General features: G+C 45.6%; 2 protein-coding genes across 24 annotated transcripts in view; one reads left to right on the top strand and one right to left on the bottom strand.

The window, feature by feature from the left end:
- The first annotated feature begins 122 nt into the window (after positions 1–122).
- LYRM2 (LYR motif containing 2) lies at positions 123–1,892 on the top strand. Its single transcript, XM_057737967.1, has 3 exons — positions 123–212; positions 755–895; positions 1,207–1,892. Exons 1-3 carry the CDS (start codon positions 168–170, stop codon positions 1,285–1,287), a joined length of 267 nt encoding a protein of 88 aa, XP_057593950.1. The 5' UTR covers positions 123–167; the 3' UTR covers positions 1,288–1,892.
- A 3,690-nt stretch (positions 1,893–5,582) lies between these two features.
- The window catches only part of ANKRD6 (ankyrin repeat domain 6), a 186,401-nt gene continuing 165,629 nt past the window's right edge, over positions 5,583–26,354 (bottom strand). For 17 of the 23 annotated variants that reach the window (XM_057739382.1, XM_057739370.1, XM_057739376.1 and 14 more), the window contains 11 exons: positions 25,325–25,423; positions 23,103–23,201; positions 21,957–22,112; positions 21,759–21,836; positions 17,667–17,771; positions 16,220–16,354; positions 15,724–15,909; positions 14,983–15,135; positions 11,049–11,162; positions 9,700–9,826; positions 5,583–8,572 (listed from right to left, as the gene is read on the bottom strand). In XM_057739382.1, coding sequence (XP_057595365.1) covers positions 8,001–8,572; positions 9,700–9,826; positions 11,049–11,162; positions 14,983–15,135; positions 15,724–15,909; positions 16,220–16,354; positions 17,667–17,771; positions 21,759–21,836; positions 21,957–22,112; positions 23,103–23,201; positions 25,325–25,423 — 1,824 coding nt within the window. In that variant the 3' untranslated portion in view covers positions 5,583–8,000. The remainder of the gene's footprint in view (positions 8,573–9,699; positions 9,827–11,048; positions 11,163–14,982; positions 15,136–15,723; positions 15,910–16,219; positions 16,355–17,666; positions 17,772–21,758; positions 21,837–21,956; positions 22,113–23,102; positions 23,202–25,324; positions 25,424–26,354) is intronic. The other 6 variants (XM_057739384.1, XM_057739391.1, XM_057739392.1 and 3 more) reach the window with 4 other exon arrangements.

The following is a 26,354-nucleotide window of genomic DNA, read 5'->3' as shown; positions in this document are numbered from 1 at the left end:
ACAAAACGAAACTGCCTTGGGCTTCGGTTGCTTCGCTGCAACGGCTCTGCAGGCCACCGCAACAGCCAAGGGCCGTCTCCCAGGAAACCGAGCTTGCCCCGCCCCGTCACGGCCCTACTTCCGCTCCTGCGCACTGGGGCTCTGCCGACCCGCGCTGTCTGGGCATCATGGCCACTTCCCGCTTACCCCCAGCGACGTTAACGCTAAAGCAGGTACCTACCAGCTGCTCTCGACGGCCTCTTAGGGCAGCTTTCCGGGATCTGAGCTCGATTCTCTACAGCTCCCTGAACCATTCGATAGCGTGGATCTCGGGGACGGCTGGGCGACGACCCTCCGCGCGCCCCACTCTGATTGGCTCGGGCCTGGGGGCGGGACTTCGCGGCGCTGTGCCGGCGGAAGTGCGGGCAGGGCAGGGCGCGCGTGGGGGCGGGGGGCGGGGCGCGGGGCGAGGCCAGGCGGGGCTGCCCTCCGGTCCCCAGGCGAGAGCAGGGCGGGGCTGCTGATCCGGAGTCTGGATCCCTCAGTGCCTAGTGACCGCAGCACATACCGCTCCGCTGCTTGTACCCTTGATGTTAAGGGTTCTTAAAATCAAGACGAAGGAGTGAGCGGACAGGGCAAACACACTTCTTGCCGTTTCCTTAAAAGAAAAAAAGTGGTTTTCTTTCCCCTTTTCAAAATCGAGGACCAAAGAGAAAAGAGCCCACCGGACAGAAGGTGGTGCAGCTGTAATTGCCTTTTCTCCTCCCCTGTACAGTTCATGAGACGGCAACAAGTTCTCCTCCTCTACAGAAGGATTTTGCAGGCCATTCGGCAAGTTCCCAGTGATTCTGATCGCAAGTACCTGAAGGACTGGGCAAGGGAAGAATTCAAAAGGAACAAAAGTGCCACCGAAGAGGTGAGACCAAGATCATAGTGAGGGAAGGCCCTGACCCTTTCGTACTGATTAGTAAGTTTTTTTTTTTTTTAAAGGCTAGTAGATACCGTGGAATATGTCACTGAGATGATATATCTTGATCATTGCTCTTAATGTTACTGATTTTTCACTTAACTGATATTTTAAAATTAACAATGTTTGCTGTATCTACACTCTACAGTCGCATCAGTGCCAGTTCTCAGTATTAGTTCTTAATTTTAACAAATAAGATGGTAGAGCTGTACCTTGTTTAACCATTTAAAACAGTGACCAGGTTTCACTTTTTTCTGCAGGATACAATCCGGATGATGATTACTCAAGGCAACATGCAGCTCAAAGAGTTAGAAAAAACACTTGCTTTAGCCAGATCTTAACTATAGCATTATTCTGAAAGGTTTTCAAAGGCTCGATGTGTTTAGTTGAGCTTAGGCTCAACAATGGGCAGCCCAAAACCAAGTGAAACTGTTTGTGTGTAGAGCCCTTGAGCGAAATATCAGAACGTGGAGCATGGCATATCAAAGAGAGCCAAGAAAAGTACATCTTAGCGATTGTCTCAGCGCTGGAAAACACACCTTGTGTTTTGAAAATGTTTCTGGGTGCGTCAGCAGTTTTTTTAAGAAGCAAAAATCAGTACAACAGATACCACATAAAAAGATGTTCAACACCACTAACCATCAGGAAAATGCAAATCAAAAGCCCCAAGAGATACTATTCACATCCACTAGAATGGCTGTAATTAAAAAGGGAGATAATTGTAAATGTTGGGGAGGATGTGGAGAAATTGGAACCCTTACACATTGCTGGTGGGACTATAACATTGTTCAGCTACTTTGGAAAACAGACTGTCAGTTGCCCATTATTCACAATAATGGGCAATTATGAATTATTCATAATAGCTAAAAAATAGACAGTCCAAATGCCCATCAACTGATTGATAAGTAAAATGTGGTATACCCATGCAATAAAGTATCTAGCAAACAAAAAGGGATGAAGCACTGTTACATGGTACACCTGGAAGAACCTTGAACACATTAAGAGGCCAGTCACAAAAAGTCACGTATTATATGACTCCATTTCTATGAACGCACAACTCTGAATATACTAAAATCTATTGAATTGTACATTTTGCATGTATGGTATGCAAATTATATCTCAATAAAGCTGTTGCGACCGTCCCGATTCTTTTTTTGAGTATAAATGATAGATAACATTATATAAGTCAACAAAGCTATTTTAAAACAGTGTGAGGTATAGGGCTGGAAGTGTACTGACCTCAGGAGACAGCCTGGAGCTTCCTTGGGAAGTCCTTCTGCAATTACCCCTCAGGGTTGTTGAGGCATATTCTGCAGACGTGTTGTATCTGATACTCAGAGGATTCTCGGAAAAGATGACACTGGGAATCTAGGACTTTGTAGGAAAGAGGAGAAAGAGAAGCTTAATGAACACACTGAAGCGTACCTACCAAAAAGAGGAGGCAACCCCTGGATGAAACTAATGAGGTTACCTTACATCCACATGGAAAGTAAAATAAATCATTAATTAAGGAAGCACCTCAGTGACAGGAAAAAACAGTTTGAAGAATACACTGGAGACAGAAGTTGACTTCAGGACACGTGTGAAAGAGACCAAAGGTGTAACAGTTAGTTTAGTGAAAGTGAAAGCTCATGGAAGAGGCTGGGATTGGCAGTTCATCTACAGAACAAATCGAAAAAGTTAATCCAAGAATCTGAACAGCATCTGAAAGATGTAAAAAAACTTTTGCAGGATCAGTGGTATCTAGTATTGGACTGTGTGCCATTGGAGAGGCGTAAACAGATGGTATGTCAATAGCCTGCATCCCAGGGCCCACCTTTGCCTCCCACAGCTCCAGAACCCACAAGATAAAGTAGTTCTGAATGCTCTTCCACAGGGGAATGTACTAATTTAAAATGCTTGCATGAGCCAATTTCCAGGTTTTTATATAAATGTACATTAGTCAAGCCATCTGATGAACAGAAGGAAAAGCATTTGTGAACAGTTTCTGAATAGAGAACCTTAGACTTATTCTTTTGTGTGGCATGACTGACAAATACTCAAGTACAAGCTGTCTCTAGTAAATCTAAAATCTTGAAGCTAAAAACCATCCTTTTATGAAGTGTGGCAATTTGTGACTTTTATGTTCTTCCTAGCAGTAGTGTACGTGGAATATGTAAGAGCATTTGTGGTTTGTATTTGCAAGAATCAAATACCACAGACTCCCCAAGAAAACCTAATTTGGGGTTTTGTTTTGATTTTGTTTTTTTAAGTGGACAAAACATGAAAAATTGAATTTTCATCTACCAGAGACTAAGACTATTCTCATGGACAAGCTTTTCCCTTCATCCCTAAAAAACAGTTTAGTTTCATTTGTTCACTTACATGTTTAAGTATCTGCTGAATTATAGGCCAAGCCATTGTTTAGCCCAAGAGAAGATTTATTTAGCAGTTTCTTCTCACATGTGGAACCGTGGTCATTAAGATGTCGGCCAGGGGGCTTCCTAGGTGGTGCAGTGGTTAAGAATCCACCTGCCAGTGCAGGGGACATGGGTTTGATCCCTGCTCCAGGAAGATCCCGCATGCCACGGAGCAACTAAGCCCATGCGCCACGACTATTGAGGCTGCACTTTAGAGCCCGTGAGCCACAACTATTGAGCCCATGTGTTGCAACTACTGAAGCCCACGCACCTAGAGCCTGTGCTCCACAACAAGAGAAGCCATGGCAACGAGGAGCCCGCGCACCACAGCAAAGAGTAGTCCCCACTCACCGCAACTAAAGAAAGCCCGCGCACAGCAACAAAGACCCAACACAGCCAATAAAATACATAAATTTAAAAAACAAAACAAAACAACAACAAAAAAAAGTCAGCCAGAATAGAACTGCTGGTGAAACACATTTTATTCCTCTTGTATTTTGGATTAGGCAAATTAACTGTCTCGGTGCTCCCTGTAAACTATACCACTGTTTGCATGCTAAAGTTTTGTTCCTAAAGTTCAGTATTAAGATGTCTCAGTATTTAATTTATGTATATGAACTACAGTAAGTCACTTTTTATATCAGAATTTTCATACATAGACAAAAGCATTCTAGCGTATGAGACGTGGCTAAGGCTATTTATCATGTAACATTGACTACCCCTGTGCCAACCAGGTTTTAAATTCACAGCACAGGTCTCGCAGCAGATGTGTCTGCAGAGACAGGTGACTTTCTAATTTCTGAAGAAGGCAAAACATGTTTCCCAGTATTTGTGTTACTGTAGTCACACCTCTCCACTCAGGAGAAGCTGAGTGGCAAAGACCCATACTTACATAACTAAGTTATCTGTGGTTTATAGAGTAAGTAAGGAAAATGCGAGTAAAAAAACCAAAGGAAGCAGCTTATATCTACCTTGAAAAAGTTGGGATTATGTAGAATAAGGCCCAAACAGGATCAAAAGCAAACTGTCACACTGCGCCAAACTAGAAATCGCCACAGGCTGTTTCCTTCCTTGAGTCAGACATTTGAGAAATCCTTTCAGGATTAAAATGAAATTTACTACTTTTGTTTGCTGAGAAGAGTAAATCACTTTTACCCAATCCATTTTCCATTTTGCATTAAAAAAAGAAAAGTGCTTTGCTGTGCTTTGTCTTGCTTTTGTGTCTTGTGGATTTAAATCAGTGTGCTCACATTTAGTCATATTTGGCTAAATAGTGCAGGAAAAGAATATTCCCCCTTAAATAAAATTACAGCTGAAAAAATATTTTTCATAAATTTCTCATTCATAAAGGATATTGTTAGACTTCCCTGATGGTGTAGTGTTGGAAGTCTGCCTGCCAATGCAGGGGAGACGGGTTTGATCTCCGGTCCTGGAAGATCCCATGTGCCGCGAAGCAGCTAAGCCTGTATGCCACAACTACTGAGCCCACGAGCCACAACTACTGAAGCCCACGCGCCTAAAGCCTGTGCTCCACAAGAGAAGCCACTGCACTGAGAAGCCCATGCACCACAACAAAGAGTAGCCCCTTCTCGCCACAACCAGAGAAAGCCCACACAGCAGCAGTGAAGAGCCATCGCCGACAAAAAAATACAAAACCAAAAATCCAAAGATATTCTAAAAGGCCATTAGGTTTTTTTTAAACTGGTTTGTTCTTTAAGTCTTATTTAAATGACTGGCTTTTATATCACAAGAAATATATTTAGCTTTTAGAAACAGTCAAAAAATGTTATCTTAACCTGCATACAATTACAAGTGATGTTTTGTCCCCTTCTTTGTTCAGCATTTTCCAAAAGTCAACAGTTTAAAGAAAGCATTTTGTTTAAGCTTGCACTGAGAAATCTTTTCATGTTACAGCAGGCTTTAAAGAGATCAGTGCACTTGATCTCTCCTTTAAAGCAAGTGTATTTGCTCTAAATTACATTCTTTTAGAAACAAGGTGAAGTGTGACTAGGGGAAAGCACTCTTTCAGGAACCATAAAATTTGGTCAACCACAGAAATGTAGGCTGAACAAAGAATTCACACTTTCATTTTTTAAATAAGGAATACTTTCCACAGTGTTGAGAACCATATTTAACGACTGGAAGAGAGACAAATTCAAGGTAATAAAAGTACTAAATAGAAGACAACATACCTCTCAAGCTTCAATGCTTAACTGAAAAAAAAGAAGGTATAAACATGAAAACATCACTTCCTTTATTTGGGGCTCCCAAAGTCAAACATAAGATTAGAACTAAATATTCAATCTATCACAGATATTTACTATGCTCAATGCAATAATGCACTAACACTGCAATACTGTACATCTTTTCTGTGTTTTACATCATTTTTCCCTACAGCTATTGAAAATTCCAGCCTCAGTTTGGAACACAACCTACATGACAGGCTATAAATTGTTAATAGTTCTGTTTCTTTGGAAAAGCACTATCGTGGCATTTGCTCATTTTAACAGATAACACAAGGGGCAAAAAATAAGAAGAAATACACATGGGACTCGTAGTTGCATTTTTGACAATGTGACGGAACACAGTTGTTGGAAAAGCTATTGCATTGGTTTTGAGATGCTGTGATTTCTTCGCATTAGAGGCTGGCTGAGCCTGTTCTGTTTCATCGCCTCTATTGGTTTTCCCTTCTACGGGAGACAAGATCCACTTACTTCATCTGCCAGACGAAGTGCATTTGCCCTTTCACATTCCTTCTCTGACCGTGACTGAATTTTCCAGTTCATGATAAGTTGCCTCCTTCTGATAGGTAGGAGTTACATAATCAAAATACTTCCCACCAAAGCACTCTATGGTCTAGATAGTTAAAATGTGTTTTCAGCATTCCTCAAATAACTCCTCTTTGGAACATGACTTACTGAACACCTCAGGATTTCAGTATTGGGCAGCTCTCAATAGACTGATGTATACTGAGGAAAGATTCTAAAGAGGTTAGTGATGCCTTGTTGGGGACAGGTTTAGAAAACTCAAGGTACCACCTAGCTCTACAATCCTGTGATTCTGCATCGGGAACAAACAGGGAGACGAAGAGAGCAAAGCACTCCTACAGTTAGCGATCCGAGAGTCTCCGGGGAAGAGCCACGTCCCCAGCTGGTAGTGGAGGAACAAGACGAGCTTACAAACCTTACGATAAACTTGAGAGAACATCAAATTAACTCCCTGTCCAGGTTCTGTAATGATGACATACATCTACATTTATCAGGAACGCCTAGAATCACAGATTGTCAGTATTTAAAAGAACAAACAAAAACAACTGAGCTTGATGGGCAGAACACACAGGGACTAAATGCATACTTTGCTTTTCTGGGTGTTCCCACATCAAAAAGTCATACTTTCTCTTTGGCTCAATGAGCAAAACTTTATTCAAAATTACAGACAACAGTTACTTGGTTCCTGTGTTTATAGAAATAGAGTCGAGGTTTCTATGCATATACGGAATTTTGAGGAGATGAATTTAAATGCCACATTCCAAGGGAAAAGAAGCTTGGAAGATAATTAAATCCAAAGTCTCAACATACCATTACTTGCGCAACTTTATGTACTCCGTACAGCAGAGGAAAATCCACAGGGCTCCACGAAGCTGGGGAATCTAAATCAATGTATTGAATTATTTACCTTGACACAGTTGCTACAAAGCAGTGGAAAGCGTTTGAGGTTCTTCAACGACAGAACTCAATTCAAAATGAAATACTTTCAAGAAACAGCCTTATTTCTTTACAAAATGTAGACCAATAAACTCAAATTCAGAAAGGTATTCTAAGATAACTGGCTGTGAATTAGGTTATAGAAATTTCAGGTAATTGTTGCACGAATGTTTTTTCCATTAATCCACTTTAAAATCACTATGATAAATTTAATTGATTGTAGTATTTCTGTGTTTTGGCTGAAAGATACAGAAACCATGATCAAGTGATCTGAGCCTTTCTCATTTGAGTTCATTAACTAACAAACATTCCCAGTGCTCTTAGCCCATTAACTCATTTAAATACACTCTGATTTTCAAAACATTTTAAGATATACTGGATCTTGTGACATCATGAAAATCCTTCTCCTCAAAATTTATTTGATAAGTTTTCCCCTGGTTAAAACATCAGCATTTTGAGAACTATGAACTTGAGGGAGAGGGGCTCAGCGTGTCTGTTACAGCTTTTACAGAAAGACACTCTGTCCAGTCACAGCAGGTGTGTGGACATGAATGACTGCGTGATTTGAGTTCACAGGGATTAACATTTTTTCTTGCTTTTCATTTACATTATTTCATATCCTGAATATTAGGCTTACACATCCTTCAGGTTCTTAACACTTAATCTGAGCTTTTGAACTTCCGATGAACTTGGGCTGAGGTTTCGAATCTGTAATGAAACCTGAAACTAAGCAAGCTTCCCCTGGTTTTAATCTAATTGCTGAAGTCTTCATAACTTCAGGGCCTAGGAAGCAGGCCTCTGGCACATTTTAGAAATCAGTGATCTTTTATTTTTTATTTTTTTAAAGGCAAGTTCTGCTACGTGCACAATAGCTGACATTTGGCCACAGCTCTTCTGCACTTGCAGGACCGAAAATCCTCAGGAATCCTTTCTCGTGCCACTTCCCAGGCCCTAATTTTCCTTCTGTACCTTAGTCCTTAGTTTAGCAAGTTCCTCCTCTAAACTTTTAATGTGTTCCTCCAGTGTGGCCTTGTCTTGCTGGGCTTTCTGACTGGCTTGGCTTCGTGCTTCTTCAATCTTCCTTTCATACCACTTTTCCATCTGGGTGGAAACTGCCTCAAAGAAATACTGGGTGAGCTCCAGTGCTTGGGAGGTGTCTCGAACGTGAGGGGCAGCCTGCTCGCCACCTGCGGCTGCTGGCGGCTGCCCACAGGCGGTGCTGGGTGCTGGCGGCTGGCCGCGGTGCCTCGTCTGCCCACTCTTCCCAGACTTCTTGGTTTGGGTGCCTCTGTCAACACAGGGCCCAGCCTGCGGGTCGCACTTGACTGCCTCCTTCAAGGGTAGCGAGGCGGTCTGGACCTTGACGTTCCTCAGTCGGGAGCCTGCACAGTCCGAGGAAGATAGGTCCTGTTGGAGTCTGTGGGTGGCTGTGGAGCTGGGCGCCTTTTCCTTGGGCCTGACCACCTGAGGGGACCTGTCAGAGGCTGCTACTGGACCTGCAGTCACCACGGACTGATCCACACCTGGTTTCGGAAGGAAAACAAAAGTCAGAGCAAATCTGTGTTCATACAGTCATGTGGGCTGGCATCTGAGAGTCCTGGGAATCCTGTAAACTAACCTTCTCAACCATCACCCACCATGTGCAGTGTCTCCCCTGATTATCCTTTTAGCTTGTCAGGGCTTTCAGGGATACTGTGTTAGACATACTGGTGGCATCTAAGCCAGAAATGTTACTGGCCTTTCCTTTAGCCTGTCTCAGTCTACACTAGAGGGCTCTGGGTACCACTTCCTGATTGCTAAGGATGACACATCTCACCACATGTCCTAAAACAGAATTGAGCCTTTACTGATGGGAATAAATACCTCCATTCTCTAACTTCTGCACCCTTTCCACACCATAGTCTCAGTTACTAGTTTCTTGACCCAATTTGGAGAGATGGTCTTATTCCCCAAACCCAGAGTTCCATGATAAATTCCATAACTAGTCCCAGCATGAAAATTTTGCCCAGGATTTTCCCCACTGTTACGGGCACAAAGAAGATAAAACCACAGATACAGAGATGGCCTGTGGCAATATGAAACATGTGACATATCAGAATCCCCCCATGGAGGTCTAATTACTAAGGCTGTGAATGTCCTCAAACGATCATCACTGAGCATAGCCACCGAGCTAATGTGAAGATGCTCTCCTCAAAGCATCACTTATCCAGCACCTGGGGCTGCTTCGATACTGCACTGTTGTTTAGTGAGGCTGTACAGAGTTGGCCAAAGCTAGAAGGCAGATCAAGGATGAGAAAGGGAAACACGTACAAGGGCAAGGGCGAGTGCCCTTCTGAGGCGACACATCCCTTCCTCACCCTCATCTTTGGGGTCCACTCTGACACTATCAAGGGTGCACTGCTACCACCAATCAACAATCATTACTTCAAATATTTCTGAACACTTAAATAGGAGTGCTTTATTACTGGATAGGAACTGTATACACGGTAGTGGCCAAAGCACGGCTCTTGCCCCTACAGAGTTCACATTACAATCCAGTGTTTTCCCACAGCCCTATCACGCGGACTGCCTTCAGATGCAGAAGAGAAAGTGACCCGGGGGGGTTACATCACCTTTGGACGGAAGGGCTCTGCATGTTGGTGTCAGTTACCTGTGGAGGACTCGCAAGTGGATGGTGTGGATTTGGTCCTGGAGGCCCTAGAATCTCCAGAAAGCTTCAGCTCCAGATTCTGAATCTTTAACATGCACCAGGTTTTTAATTCATCCACCAAAGACATCTAAAAAAAACCCCACGAGTTAGTACACAAATCATCAGGAGACTTTGATATGTGGGTTATGAATTAAAGCCTCAAGTATGAACTTTTCCATTATGATAGGCTATTTTCTGGACAAGCCCCAAACTTGTGGATCACCTGCCTCCCACAGGCCACACAGGCTTCTCTGTTGGCCCTGAAGCCCAGGATACACCCAGCGCTTCAGCTGATAGCTAACTATGAGCTTCATTAAGTGACTTAAGAGGCACCTTAAACACAAATAGCCAACGCTTCCCACGGCTTCCAACCAAGCATGTCTGGCTGCTAGGAGCGTGAGCTCACATGCTCACAAGTACTCAGTTCATGTCTGGTGCCCTGGGTGGACCACGAGCTCCCTGAGGGCAGGAACCACATCTTGTGCAACAGCAGAGTCATGGCCCGCCAGGGGCACAATACACAGCATTGATCCAGAGCGGAGCTCAGCTTTTCCCCAGCACGTTCTACAAACTGCTCAGCCTCCGTCTCCTGCCCAGCATGTTCAGCCACAAACAGGAAACAAACTCCAGGCTCTTTCCTACTAACTTCACTTCAGGTTACAAAAATGGCATGCTCAGGACTTCCCTGGTGGCGCAGTGCTACAGAATCCACCTGCCAACGCAGGGGACACGGGTTTGAGCCCTGGTCTGGGAAGATCCCACATGCCCCGGAGCAACTAAGTCCGTGTGCCACAACTACTGAGCCCATGTGCCTCAACTACTGAAGCCTGAGTGCCTAGAGCCCGTGCTCCGCAGCAAGAGAAGCCACCGCAACGAGGAGCCTGTGCACTGCAACGAAGAGTAGCCCCCGCTCTCTGCAACTAGAGAAAGCCCGTGCAGCAATGAAGACCCAACACAGCCAATAAATTAAAAATAAATAAATAAATTCGTATATTAAAAAAATGGCTGCTCGGGACTTCCCTGGTGGCGTAATGGTTAAGACTCCACACTCCCAATGCAGGGGGCCCGGGTTCAATCCCTGGTCGGGGAACTAGATCCCATGTACATGCCGCAACTAAGGAGCCCTCGAGCCACAGCTAAGACCCGGCACAACCAAATAAATAAAACTAAATAAATATTTTTAAAAAATGTCTTGCAAACGCTTCTGGGGATCTCAGCCTGGGAGTTTTTAATGATAGGTCCGAGCCCCTTGGCTTGGGAAGGAAAGGTGGCAAATCACAAAGTCAGGACAGACAGATCCTGGTCTTCACCTGCCGTTTCTCTCCCTCGTGCTTCTCAGAGTCCGAGTGCTGCTGCAGGCGGTTCAGGCACTCCGTCCTCTCTGCCGAGAGTCGCTCGACCATCAGCTTGTCCAGAACCCGCATCTAGGATTCAACGGGCAAAGAACGCGTGACTGAGATGATCTGAGGATGGGCCCTGGTGTCTCGACTCCTGAGGGGCCTCAGGGGAACCAAGCAGGGGCCAGACAGGAGGCAAGCACACCTCCACCCCCCACCCTAGTCTTTTCGTGTGGCACTCATGGAACTCTGGTTTTCTAGAATTCCTGAGCATGTTTCTGTGTAGGCCAATGCTTTTTTTTTTTCCCCCTCATTTAAAAGTCCTGAGGGGTTTAAAAGACTGTATATACACAGTAAATATACTACTTGAGCCAATACAGTCCTGGTAAGTAAAAGAGAATTTGTATGGATCTTAGAACATTATTTCCAAGACTGTTATTGCAAGGAAAAACTATTTCAAGGAGCTATCCCAACTCCCCTTTTCAAAATTTTTTTTTAATCCCTCATTCCCTTTTAAATGTGAGTGGCCACCCAAGAGGAAATGAAAGAAGCCAAACAGGGCTTTTATCCAGCTTTCCCAGTGAACGAAGCCTCTTGGCCCTACTCTGAAGGTCATCAAAGCACATGTGAAGAAGGGTGTGGACGGAGTTCAAAAGGATCACTTCAACGGAATTCCCCGGCAGTCCCGTGGCTAGGACTCTGCACTTTCACTGCCAAGGGTGTGGGTTCCATCCCTGATCGGGGACCTAAGATCCCAGCAAGTCACAGGGCCAAAACAAACGTGGCCCTGCGACTGCATCAGGGAGTAAATGACTGTCACCTTTCCCGTGCCCTTCTGTGCCCCCTTAGCCGGACACTTCCTGTAGGGCTCTAACACCCGGTGGGGCCAAACTCCCACTGCTTCACAGGGTCCAAAGCAGAGAAAGGAATCTTTGTGAGCGGGAGGTAGACACAGAGGGCTCACTGGTGAGTTCGTCTCCTGCTGGGGACACAGCTGATGTTCCACACTCAGATGTTCAAAAATAAAGAAGTAGCAGCAGCAGTTCTGGAGACGTGGTGAGCACCTCTGCTTGATCTCTTCAGCCTTCCCGTTGTTCTGTGAACTGCCCTCCTCCTGTTTTCTAGGACTGGCCTGCTCGCCCACCTCCTGTCGCCTGCCTAGACGGACGGCCCGGCCAGAGCACACACGCGGATGCAGGATGTGCTCCCGGGGCATGGCTGACTGGTCCGGGCACACGCGCCTGACTCATGCTGGACCAGAGTCCTTCCCCTGAGGCTTGGAATTAGGACCAAGATGCTACACCCAAATCTGTCACCTTCTTTGAACCAAAGAGAGGTCCTTGGGACATCCCAGCATTCACCTTATGCATTCCTCTCTGGGCTTGAGCTACCGGAAGTGGGGGTTTATTCACAAAACAGTCTTAACTAGTCTATCATGGTTCAAAGATTTTTAAAATGGGCTATGAAATGCGAATAACAAACCTTAAAAATGTTCAGTTTCACCAGTAAACAAGGATATAAAAATTAAACGGTCAAATGCCCTTAATCAATTTGGCAAAAACCTTAAAAAAAAAAGATAACATTAAATGATGGCAAAGGTTTGAGGCAGAAACTCAGATACTGCTGGGAGGATATAAATTGCTACCACCTTTCAATTAAATAGCTTGCCATTAACATATTAACTTTGGACTCAATTATCCTAATTCTGAGCAAATAACCTCAGAAGCAATCGAGCTAATACACATAAATATTCACAATATTTGTTTGAGTGAAAACTATAAGCAACTTTACTGTCTAACAAAAGGAATGATTAAATAAATTATGTAGTATTGATATGCTGGAATATTAGGAAGCCGAGGACCTGGGAAAGTTGCTCATGATATAAAATTAAGTGAAAAGAACAGGAAGCAAAATTATATTTCCTTGCATAGAAACTGTACCACACCATTAAAAAGCAAACTATAGCTCTACGTGTCTAAGACATTACTAAATTAAAAAGTAAGCTGCAAAAAAAGTACAGTATAGTTCCTTTTTTGTTTAAAAGTGAAAATTAGTAAGGTTTTATCTATAAAAGAAAACCTATGGGAGGAAATCCAAGGAAGAAGGGATATACACACACGTGGAGCTGAGTCACTTTGCTGCACAGCAGAAACGAACACAACACTGTAAAGTAACTACACTCCAATTAAAAAAACAAAAACACAGTAATGGAAGAGATCTCTACAGAGTGTCACTATGAAAACAGTTCTGTAGGTGGAATGTTTTTCCCAATGAATGTGTGTCATAAGCTTTTGAAGGTTTTTGTGTTTAAAAACCTATACCGGCACACATTTCTTATTAACTATAAAGGGAACATCTACCTTTACAATGAAGAGAGATGCTGGTTACCAGCTTAGCCAAGCGATCGAACTTATTAGCATCATTAATGAGACATCCTGACATTTGTCTCTTCTGATGTGATGTAATCTGAAGTTTACACAATTAACTATGAAGTATTCTTGCCAAAAATATTTAACCACTGGTCTCAAACTTCAGGTTTTACCAGTATCACCTGGAGGTCCTGCTAAGGCACAGGTTGCTAGATCCCACTCCCAGAGTGTTATTCAAAATTCAGTAGATTTGGAATGAGGCCCAAGAATTTGCATTTTTTCCCCCACAAGTCCCCAGATGCTGCTGGTGCTGTTGGTTTGGCGAGGACACTTTGAGAATTACTGGTCTAGACCTAATTTTCAGAAAACCAGGGATACAGGAAGAAATTAAACAACAGCATGAAGAAACAACCAGGCAAATCCAGGATATAAAACATCCTATAAAACAAATGGCTTGGACTCTTTAAAAAGTTAGTATTATGGGAAAAAACAAAACCTGCAAGAAGGAACCAGAGACTGTTCTAGATGAAAAAATTGCAGAGACCTAACACATAACATAAAAGCACAGAATATTCACTGGCTCCTAGGCTGGGATTAAAAACAAAATCCAGCTGTTAAAAAAAAATGTTTTTTCGGTTGAATTGAGAAAATCTGAATATGGACCGGGTATTATGCAATTAGTATTAATTTTCTCAGATGTGAAAATGGTATTGTGTTAGGAAGGACAAAATCCTCACTCTTAGTTGATGTGCTCTGGAGTACTTAGAGGTGAGGGGTCAGGACAGTCTAGAGCTAAATCTCAAACAGTTCATCCAGAGAGAAAACAGTGTGTGAGAGACAGACAAAGCAGACATGCTAACACAGGAACGACTGGCTGAACCTAGGTGGAGGCTGAAAAAGCATTCATTAAGCTATTATTTCAACTTTTCTGTATGTATGCCAACTTCCAAAAAAAAAGTTGGAAAAATAAAAAAAGAGACATGATTACTTTAGTGTACAGTGGGAATGGCGTGGAAAGCACACAGACATAAAAAGACTGAAAGGAAATAAACCCAAATATTAATAGTGCGTGCTCATCACAGTGAGCTTATAGGTGATTTATTTTCCTTCCTACTTTTCATATTTTAAAAAAATGCTCCAGGGACTTCCCTGGTGGTCCAGTTGTAAAGAATCCACCTTCCAATGCAGGGGACACAGGTTTGATCCCTGGTCGGGGAACTAAGATCCCACATGCTGAGGGGCAATGAAGCCCACGCGACACAACGAGGATCCCGCATGCCACAACTGAGATCTGATGCAGCCAAAAAACTAAATAAAATAAATAAAAACAAATGCTCCATAATGGGTATATATTATTGTTATAATCAGAAGCAATTTAAATATGCTCTTAAAAATTTTTAAGTCAATGGCTTTAAAGAAATCACAGGCCTCTTCCCTGACACACTCAGGGCAGAATCTGCAGAACAGAAAGGTGTGCTGAGGTCTGATTAAATTTTCTTCCAGGTCACTGCGCCATGAGGAGGCTGGCAACGGCTCACCTGGTGCTGGGTCTTATTCTCCATGTGCCCCAGCTTCGTGTTCATCTTGTCCTGAACCGACACCAGCTCTGCTTTGATCTCCTCCACAGTTGCCTCCAACTGATTCTCCAGCTTGTTGATCAGAGGTTCACACCGACAGCCATTTATTGGCGCCTAAGAGGGAACAACGAACAATCCATCTCATTCGTTCCTTCCACAAATATGTATTCGGTACCCATCGTGTGCCGGTCAATACACCAGGGGAACACACATGATGGAGAAGACTCATCCCTGTCGCAACTTTGGACTGTCCGACAGGCCAAGCCTTGGGTCCAGTAGGTTCTAAGATTCAGAGAGGGTAATATATGGTTCCAGTCCTCAAGTTGCTTTTTTTTCCCCCCTTGGCCACACCGTAGGGCTTGCAGGATCTTAGTTCCCTGACCAGGGGCCCCTGCAGTGGAAGCGCCATGTCCTAACCACTGGACCTCCAGCAAATTCCCTCAAGCTTCTTTTATCCACTGTCGGGCCTCAAGATTACCTAGTCGCCCAAGGATGGTGCAGAAAGCTTTGTAACATCCCTCTGCTCGCCGGGGCTAAGCGGCAGGAGGGTACGGCACTGTTTAGGTGGGGAGGGCCAGCTGGCTTATCTCTAAAGCTCGTGCCTTCTGTGGTCACCGCCTAAAGTGGACATTAGCCCCCAGCAACAAGGTTACACATACACCTTGCTTATGGCCTACGGTCCTGACAGGGCCCGGCAGGTACCTGCATCACTTTGCCATCCTTGCCCCGGTACAGTGTGTAGAGCTGGTACGCTCTGAACTCATGGGGAGGCGGTGGGGATGAACAGCGATGCCTGGGCCTCTTTTTAGGGTGACCGTGAGTGTGCGAGCTCTTCTGCTGTCCGGGCTGCTGGTCTGCTGGTGGGGTGGGGTCAGAAAATGCGGACACCTGTGGGAGAGAAGGTGACAACTACCCTGAGCACTGTGACATCTGCAAGCCTGACGCCCAGCCAGTGGCTCCCATCTGGCCCACCTTGCTAGTCTCGCGGCGTTCTACTCCAGGTACCACGTGTCAAAAGAGATGTATTAGCACGTGAACCTGGTGTGTGCAGCCGGCCAGGGCCAAATCTGTGCTCTAGCTCCAAACCAGCAAGCAAGCCAAGTGAAGTGGCCTTTTAGCTGCTGGGCATGAAACCATCCCAGGGCCCTCTGCCAGCCCGCCTCCCAGCCCCTTCTGCGGCTCTCACGTGCCGCCTGACCTTGGGCCTTGACTTTCTCTGCCTGTTGTCCTTTGCTCTGGGCTCCGGAGAGGCAGACAGGAAATCTTCTCTGGTCTCTTCTTTTCTGGGTGCAGCCTGTTCACTGCTATGGGTGTCTCCTGCTGAGACACTTCCCTACAGATGGGAAAAAAAAAAGCCCAGAAACCTCATCTACTTGATCCCTCAGCCTTTTTCAATAATGGCATAAAATTTCCCAGACTCCATCCACTAAAGGACCGCTGGGAATCTTTGCCAATGACAAATTTCAGATATAGGGAGCACTGCTTGGTGGTTTTAACTGAACACCTATGCTTTTCCTGGTGAGTTGACTATTTGGCTTTTCATTTATTAGGTGCCAAACTAGGTATTGCCTTGGTTGTAATTCTATGTTCTAGAACTTCAAGAACCTAGCACACACAAAACACATTAGAGATTTTTTGGTCTTTTACATTTCAACAAAAAGACAACCCCACTCGTTCTTTGAACATGCACCCTCACAATTCATAGAGGAGAGCGAGAACCCTCTGAAATGGCAATAAAAAAAATCACATTTCTGGTCCTTGTGAGAACTTTTATAAGTTAATGTGTACAATTGACACACAGGAACCTAATGTGAGTTACAATGCCTTAACCCTAGAAATTGATAAGATTTGCAAAGAGAAAAACAAATACTTGGTATAAAAATTTATGTGCCAAAAGTTGTCTCTGTATCCTAGACGTCTTCCTCCTGGGAGAGCTGAAAGGCGTGGTTCGTTTAAGGGCTGCTGTGTACAGTTGTGCAAGCTGTTCACTGCACAAAGGCACCTAGCTGAGGGCATGAGTGGAGCAGAAGGAGCTCAAGTCCAACATGGGCTCTATTCACCATCTGCCCAGAGGCATCTTTTTCTAAGTTGCACAGAGGAGCCGTGTGGGCTAGCACAGCTTCGGGTCACTCCCTAAGCGGAAAGAGAGGCAACAAGCTATGCCAGTGGTCCTCCAACTGTAGTCCACATCGAAACCACCTGGAGGGCTTGTTCGAACACAGATTGCAGGGCCCCACCCCAGGGTTTCTGATCCAGGAGGTCTGAGCTGAGGCCCCCAAGTGTGCGCTTCTGACAACGTTCCAGGTGACAAGTGGATCCACATTTTGAAAACCACTGCTCTACACGACGAAGGGTGCCGTGTCAGAGAGGCAGTGCTATCCACGTGGACGTGCCAAGCCCACTGTTGCACGGGGCTCATAAATACAGCCACGCAGGGTGCTGGAAAAGGTGGGCGGCACGCGAGCACACGCCTGAAACCACGGAGAGTGAAGCACAAGAGGCCAGAAGGAAAGACGGACAAGATTTGAAGGACCCAGTGGAGAGGAGAGACAGAGGAGGGCCTGGCAGCTGCCAGACGGGCCCAGAGGAGGCAGGGAGACAGTTTCCCACCCTGTAAGCGGGCAGGAGGGCGGGCTACCCCCCACCTTGCTTTGTGCCACCTCATCTCTCGGCACAGACTGAGCTCTCCTCTCTTCCTTGAGCCTCTCTCTCTTTTTCCTCAGGCTTCGCCCACGACTGAAGCGCAAGACCTGAAGGAGGCAAGAGGCATCGTTACAAAACACTGGTGTGCGTGGGCCTAACGGAGCCTCCAGCTGAGTGGGGGTGACCAGGTGTTTACATCAAACACGCGCCTCTGGACCACCTGCTATGCCTCTTGCATCCTATGCTGGGCACATAGAATCCCGGAGATGGGTTAGACACCATTCCTGACCTTGAGGAGCTCAGAGGAGCCTTGAGGAGCTCATATGACAATAATACTAACAGGCATTTAGTGCTGGGCCAGGGCCGCCATGTAGGTGTGAGCAGGCTGTGCACTGCTCAACTCCAGGGAGCACCACTCACACAGACTAGGATAGGAACGGTGTCCCCTGGAGCTGTGCGATGCGGCAGCCCTGTGCCAGGCACAGTCTATCTTGGGACACTGGACCTGATCTAGCCCATCAGACTTTCTCTTGGCCAAACAGTGTCAAAGTCGTATTCCAACCGAACTTTAATTCAAACATAACCGAGATGCATCTGTGAGCCATGGTACCAGACATGAAGCAGGAGTCTCTTCCCCGAAAAGAAGCCTTTGGTCTGCCCCTGTGAGTGCAGAGAGGTGGAATGGACGCAGGCAAGGACACGTGGGGCCCCACAGGCCCAGACGGGAGCCCAGCAGCAGGTAACTGGAGGTCTTCAGGCAAGTGCTCTGTCTTCTCAAATGTGAGAATGCGGAGTTGATGGCATTAACCGAGACAAAGGAGGTGGCCGGCACACCCTGGACCGTCGGTCCCCGTTGGTGCCTCCCACCTGCCTTGGGGCCTTAGTCGCTTAGTTGGCAGAGATGTTTAATCAACGAGTACAGATCTCTGAGCTGGTGGAAACCTTGAATCTCTAGCTCAGCTCCGCACCCTTCTCCTCCAGACTCCCTGCTCCTAGTTCCAGGGTTCATGCCCTTTAAAATAAAACCCAAGCAGGTCCAGAAGGTGAAAACACTTTCAAGGTCACTCTATCTTTCTGCAATAAAACAATATTTTATTGTCATCTTATATAGATAGATAAGGGGTGTCTGAAATTCAGCTCAGTGTTTTTCATCTCAACGTCAGACTTTCTTCTTCTTGTGTTTGTTAAATGCAAGTAACACCATTATAGGACAAAAAACCCTCTACGGGCAGCGGGTACCACTTAAATGGAAAACTCCTGACACTATCTGCCTACAGCTGAACTGGGTTTTTAAATTATATTCTCATCCGCTAAGCCAGCAGTTCTGAAAGTGTTCAGGGACCCCTGGGTCCATGAGGTTAAGATTCTTTTCATGATGTTACAACACTGGCATTTTTCATGCTCCTTCCCTCATGAGAGTACCGCGGTGTTTGCCAGAAGCTACATAAGCGGCATTACAATAGGCTGCACGCAGCAATAAAGGAAGAGGCCAGAATTCTCATCTAAGTAAGACCATAAGAAGATGTGCAAAAAACATAAAGCAATGCTACTCTTCTCACTCAATTTTTGTTTTGATCAATAGTTCTTTTTCACAAAATGATGCTATTTATGTTACTACGAAATGGACTTATTTTAAAATGAATATCTTTAATATTTCTCAACTTTATTTTCAAATACGGTAACTATTGATAGATACGAACTCACATAAACACAGCTCTTTTTGGGCCTCTGTAATATTTAAGAAAGTGAAAGTGTCTTTAGACCAAAAAGGCCCGAGAATCAGGGTCCTAAGGTAAATTTTAGCCTCAGGAGGAAGTCGAGTCTGATGAAGGGAAACAGCATCTGCTTTACGGACACTTAGAACAGGACGCAGCTCCACAATCTGCCTGAAATTCACTCTCCAGAGCTTTTGTGGACCACGTCAATCAAAATGAGAAGTTATACTCAGTCCACCCAAATACAAAATAATCAGAAAAATTCCCTCCGTAGACCATGCTATTATAGCCAGCGAAAACAACTGGGAGTGGCTCACAGCCTCTCTCAGAGAACCCTGCCATCCACCAAATGCACCATCATCAATCTCTTCCACTTCACAGAAATCCAGGAACATTGATCTTAAAGGCATTGGAAAGAAATATCCCCTTAGTATTGCTGTGAGCCATCGAAATCCACGGTCAACTAAGATGCCAAGACAAGGGGATTTCTCGTTTCAGACAAGACGAACAGTAAGGCTATTTCCGTAGCTACAGATCAACAGAAGAGCATGTGTGCAATTTTATGCATATTCCAGAGCTTTTCCTTTGCACTGAAAATGATGGTTAGTATGTATAATTAAGTAAAAAAATATATATATCCTATTTGCTATTCAACATGGGCGTGAAAAAACTTGCATAAGTCATTTTTTCAATGGAAATGCTAAAAGAGAACCACCTAGGAAAAGAGTCCACAAGAGAGCTTTATCCCTGGGAATCCAGATCCTTGGGCTCTGGAAGATAAATGACAGGCAGGTTAAAGGCACATCAATCCTTGTGTGCAGGGGGACCCTCCACCCCACAAGACTTGATGACCCTCACATGGCTGAGCACAGGGGTGGCTGTCCAAACTGCCAGACACTGAAATGCCAGGTAACTGTGACGGATTCTGACACGTATATAGCACCCTGTCCCTTTTGATCCGCGAGAGACTAGCATTTTTCTATCAGGATTCCTGGAGGTGATTCTGCTGAGGATTTGTCTGCAAACAGCTAGACAGAGGTGGAGCCTTTTTCCACAGGGGCACCTGACTCACACCTGTCAGGGGCTCTGTGGATTTTCAGAGCCCAGAACCTTCTCCATGGGCAAGAGGGTGATTGATTTTGCAAGAGACAAAAATCTTAACCCTTTCCAGAAACTGCTAGTCATATCAGGCACGTTTTTAAAACTTGAACGGAATCAAGGCCATGCGGAACGCCAGGCTGGCTGGGACGGGGCTATGGTGCAGCAGGCGGGGGTCCAGACTCTCCCTCTGGCTCCCGAGACCTTGTCTTCTTACATCATTAGCCAGAATAAGGTGGAAAACCCATCAGTGTTTGCGGCAAGGAAACAGATTAGCTCCAACTGGGAAATAACCTAAACGTCTAACAGGAAGGAAATGGTTTAACAAGATATTGGACAGCAACCAAAAAAGAGTATCATGCTTCCATGATAATAAATAATTGTGAAGACTAAAGAACAGTTTCCTATCATAGTTAGGATAAAGGGCATAATACCAAAGACACAACTATATAAAAATTATATAGTTATATACATTGTAGGCACAACTACATAAAAATTATGCGTCTGGAAGTTACTATACATAAAGTTATTTCAGGGTGCTGAAATTATAAATAGCTTATAAATTATCACTATTAAATTTCTTTGTGACTTAGATCGTTTCAACCTCAACTCAAATATCAGTCATCTTCTTAAACTGAGTGGGGGCCAATATACCTTTATTTAATAAAAAAGAGAAAACTATACTGCACTTAACTGCCTCTAGTGGACATTTACAGCTTTGTCTGTCTAGACAGATGCCCTGTCCCACCTTTGTCTGGGAAGTACCTCTTCTAACCACATGGTAAAACAGATGCCACCATCTTCCTAAAGCACCTCTGTTCCACCTGTTCCTGGCATTTACCCCAAGCTCGCCAATCATGATCTGCTCCTATGATGCTTTATCGTTTTTATTTTTTGGCTGTGCCGTGTGCCATGTGGGACCTTAGTTCCCCAACCAGGAATCAAGCCCGAACCCCTTGCATTGGAAACACGAAGTCTTAACCACTGGACCACCAGGAAAGTTCCTATGACGTTTTAAACTGCAACTTTTCTCTGGCTGAGAAATTATGATCCAGCCACAGAGAAAAATGATGCCCATGTATGGGAACAGCCTGAAGCCTCTGGTTCCAGTTATCCTGGAGGCTCAGTTAATTGCTACATTTCCCACTGCCTGGTTAATAAGCCCATCAGTCCCCTACTTAAGTTGGTTTGAACTGGCTTCAGTAGATTGCAACCAGAGGAATCCCAACGACTCTGCAGCCCCCACATAATCAATACAAAGGAAAATGCAACGAATCCTACCTGGGGCGCTTTCGTGAGGAGGAGAGCAACTTCCGGGTTATTGTGGTAGCGGGCAGTCTCCAGTGGAGTCCGGCCTGCCTAAGGAAAGGCACAAGGAGGACCAGTGAGGACGGGGCACCAGCCCTGCACATGCACAGCCCAGCTGGGACAGCTCTCCCAGGAGCTGGCAACTCTGCACCCGCTCACATCAGCACCTACACACGTGCTCAGCAAAACACAGCCATGCGTGTGACGTGGCCCTGCTCTTGAGCCTCTTCCATCAACGGGAAGCCCAGTCACACCTGAGGACACAGCCACGGGGGTAAGTGCTCTAGGAGACACAGGCTGGGGGCACTGCTCACCCAGGAAGGTTTCCTGGAAGACAGATGAGGGAGGTTAAAAAAAAAAAAAACAACACCAGGGTCAAGGTGGAACATCTCAGCTGAGAAAACACAAAGGATCATAAAAATCCAGCCAAGTGATGAATTTTCTCTGGAGAACAACAGCGAAGATGCCGGGAAGGGCAGATCGGGGCCCGCCAGGGTCTCAGGAACTGGACTGTGAAAAACAGGAAGCTATGGCCATAACGGAGGCTCTAGGGGGACTAAGACCCGAACCAGGAGTTGATGACACTGGGATTCAAAGGAAGGGGAAGGCGCTCAAGCCATGGTGGGAGAGGTTGCACCCAATCCGGGTGCTAGAGCTGGAGGCGCTGACACCACAGCCCTGGGCTGAGGCGGTGGGCCCGAGGGGACCCTTGCTCTTAGCAGCCCCATGAGTTACAAACCCTGAGGGCTCATCTTCAGACAACGCGGCGAGCACATCCTGGCATGACAAGGGTCAGGGGTGTGTAAGTAAACTGGCAAGTGGATGTTACCCAAAGTGAGTTCCAGCCCTTTTAAACGGATGGTGTCCTCTGAAAAATGGCCACCAGGTTAATCTTCAAAACTCCAACTGCTCTCTCTCCAAAATCATCTTCTCTCACTCCTCCTCTCTCAATGTTTCCCTCCTTCCCTCTCCTTCCTCCACCTTCCCCTCTCCTCCTCTCCCTCTCCGTCTGTCTGTCTGTCTCACGCTATAGCAGGCACCAGCTCAGGCACCCTTGCTCCCTCGAGCTTGGCCTGTGGCCTCTGTGCTCCTGAAACAGCACAGACTCAGGGGCACTGGAGGCAGAACAGTTGTCTGGGGAGTTGGGGTGTGAATCTGGGGAAGGGCTCCTGTATCTAGTGCCCGCTGCACGCGCTTCCAGAGCAAGGCTGGGCGAGGCTGTGCCCTCGAGTTGAGGGAGGCGGCAGCGCGACACCGACACCGGATCCAGAAAGGGGCGGGAAGGGCTTTAGAAACCATGGTTGCAGCTCCACTTACATTATTGACAATGGTCCCATCTGCTCCGGCTTCCAGTAAGATTTTCACCACCTTCTTGTGATTTAGGGCAGCGGCAACATGAAGTGCTGTGTCTCCAGCCTGGAATGAATCAGAAGAAAGCCTGCTGAACCCCATCTGATCGTGGCCCATAGCCCTCCAGCTGCTTATCCCATGGCCTGGTGGTGGCTTTGCAAAGTCAAACTAAGATTTGCCTTAGACTGACAAGCGGCCCTTGGCTAAAGTGTTATGTGGTTCTTTTTTTTTTATTTTAACTCATACTTTACTTTTTAAAATTTTATTGAAGTCTAGTTGACGTACAACATTAATATCTACTGTACAGCAAAATGATTCAGTTTTATAAATATTCTTTTTCATATTTTTTTCCATTATGGTTTGTCACAGGATATTGAACATGGTTCCCTGTGCTCTACAGTAGGACCTTGTTGTTTAAATGTGGTTCTTTTAAAAGAGATCTTGGAACTGGATGAACTTATGCACGAATACCACATTCCTTTCTGAGTGGAGATGCCAGAAATCATTGGACAGGATTAAATGCTGGGGGCAAAGTACTGCTGGGCCTGGGTTCCTGGGAACGGTGGGACCTGACACACAAGCAGGACCACAAGCAGTTGGCCGGAGCGCTGGATGCTGTCCCTCTGCCCAGGCAGGGGATGGGCAGAGAACCCCTTGGTTTCTGAGTTAGAATGAGCAGAAGCTTCGAAGAGGGCTACTTCCACAGGCCCTGGAGTAATATCCCAGGCCTGCAGCCACCCTTGGGGATGTGAAAGGGCTACCTGGAATCACCTTACAGAGTAGGACGTTTGCTGTTTGGGTGGACTCACTGAGAATCAGTATTCACTTAACACCAGCCGTTTTCAACTTCTTACCAAACAGCCTGTAAGTTTGCCTTTTTTTTTTTTTTTAATGCAGCTTGGTGGGCCAATTCCAAATGGAAATACTTTAATTCCCAAACAGAAAGACATAAGTCAGACCAATATAGGAGAAGAGAAATCATTCATTTGTTCCTGGCAGGTGATCAAGTAAAGCATGAAAATCCCGCCACCCCAAGGCCCTCCTTCCTGGATGAGTAGCTGGGGAAAGTGTTCGTTTCATTCCTGAGTCACCTAGTTGTGTGTTTTGAGTGAAGCTCTGCAGTAGTGGTTTCCAGTCTCAGCTGCTCACTGGAATCAGCTGGGAAGCTTTAAAAACCACTGATGCCTGGGTCCCACCCAGACACTGACTTAATTGCTTTAGAGTGTGGCTTGGGCTTGACGATTTCTCAAAGCTCCCAGGTGACTGAAATATACCACCCAGGTTGAGGAGTACTGCTTGGCAAGGGCTGGGGGGAAAGTAATCTGATGAACCTAGACTCCATGGGGAGGCTGTAGTCCATGGAATAGCTAAACTGCACCCAGAGAATTTAGCTATTTTATTAGGTCGATGGTTCTCAATCCTGTCTGTACCACTCAGGCCAGGAGCTTTTTAAAAATACCATTTCCTGGACCTCACCCGGAGATGTTCTGGTCATTTACATCAGGGTGAGACTCGGGAATGGTATTTTTTAAATCCCCTGTTGATTCTAATATGCAGCCAGGGTCAGTAACCACCATTATTAATGGGCATTTTTAATCTGAATCACAATCTAACTTTTTTTAAATTTCAGATTTATGCGCCCAAACTCAGAAAAGTCAAACAATGCATCACTTAGGTATAGGTATCAATAAATAACAATTTTTTAAAAATCCAAATGACTACTGAAAATCACATTTCCACAGAACACTGTAATAATCACAGCTTTATTTCAAAACCTGACTATATGGCATATAGTACCAAACTTTACAGAAATGAAAGACTCCATCAGCTCACATAAAGGAGGCAGTGCAAGGAACGGAACCCAGGAGTCCTGCGATACCTAATGCCCTGCTTATTCACTAAGCCACTCTTCCCTGTGGGTGTCCCTTTTAAAAATCACACTAAAAACAAAACCCACCCAGGATCTCCAGAAAATGTTCACTATGCAAATGTGGTGATATGAACGGGAATGATAAGGGCACACTTCCTCCAGGAGGCCAGATAAACCAGGCCCACAGGAACTCCGTGGTTCCCAGGGCCACCACTGGCCGAGTCCCAGACCGGGAAAGGGCACCGCCTCCCAACAGCCTCTGCTCCCGTTTGTGCTAACACACTTGCAGGTTAACCATGGGGAGGACACATGCACTGACCTGGTTCTTTTCATGGACAGAACAGAAAGCACTGAGGAGGAGCTTAATGATGGACAAGTGATTATAGCGTGCGGCAACGTGCAAACAGGTGTCGCCTGCCTGCGGACAGAAATCAAACTCTGAGCACAGTCCAAGCAGTTACAAAACAGAAAATAAAAAGAAAGTATCATTTAAAAGCTGGCAGACTAGCATATATTCTTTAGAGAATAATGGCCTGAATTACAAGCATCTCCTTTTATTACAGACACTCACTCCACGACTCACAGCCCTTTTCCGTCTGCAGCCCTGCTTCTTCCCCACCATGAAGAATGTTTCGGGTTTCACACGCTTGATGCCTGCTCCCCACGAGATCTTCGCAAGAGCTAAGGGAGGCTCTGCTTAGCTGGCACTTACTAAGACTCCACTGACCCCAGCCTCTCCTACAACCCAAAGGCACTGCAGGTTACCGACTAAGACCAAAAGCATTGCTTTGGAAATGAGACTTTCCCATCACAGATCCAGTGTGGCTGAAAGGACCAGGAAAGCAGGGTGAGCCGCTGGATTTTAAGATCACATGCTCTAAAAAAAATCCAAGTGCATCCCATTTTAGTAGGACCCCAGTATCCCACAGGGAGCAATACAGTCTGGGGAGCTGATGAGGAAGCAATGGCTGGGCATGAAATAGGGCATTCAGAAAACCTCAGGACCAGCACCTTCCTTAGCGGTCCCAGGCCAGACTGCTCCCAGAGAGAAAACAACGGAACTGGAGACCACGTGGTGACGTTTTGCAGTGCTTCCCTGACGTTTCCAGTCGAGCTCTAGTTCCCTCTAGGGATGTAGCCTCAGCACAGCCTTCTCCCCTGGACTAAGAAGGAACCAAGCTCAAAGCTGACGTTCAGAGCATTCTCAAAACCACTTTAGATGAGCCTGCCCCCAATCAGGGGGCCCCCGCTAAAGCCATTTGAGAGAAACCTCAGATCCTCTTGTCACGTGGCTGAGGCATGGACTTTGTGAAGGAAATGCAGCTTCTGTGAAGGGAGGAGGGATACCC

This window comes from Hippopotamus amphibius, chromosome 6, assembly GCF_030028045.1.
Source record: "Hippopotamus amphibius kiboko isolate mHipAmp2 chromosome 6, mHipAmp2.hap2, whole genome shotgun sequence".
NCBI classification, from domain to species: Eukaryota; Metazoa; Chordata; class Mammalia; order Artiodactyla; family Hippopotamidae; genus Hippopotamus; species Hippopotamus amphibius.
This window is presented reverse-complemented; position numbering and strand designations above follow the sequence as displayed.

Excerpts from the sequence above, each read along its gene's own strand:
- LYRM2 (XM_057737967.1), top strand. The coding sequence starts at position 168 with ATGGCCACTTCCCGCTTACCCCCAGCGACGTTAACGCTAAAGCAG. Across the intron at positions 213-754 it reads CGACGTTAACGCTAAAGCAG|TTCATGAGACGGCAACAAGT; the intron begins GTACCTACCAGC and ends TCCCCTGTACAG. Across the intron at positions 896-1,206 it reads ACAAAAGTGCCACCGAAGAG|GATACAATCCGGATGATGAT; the intron begins GTGAGACCAAGA and ends TTTTTTCTGCAG.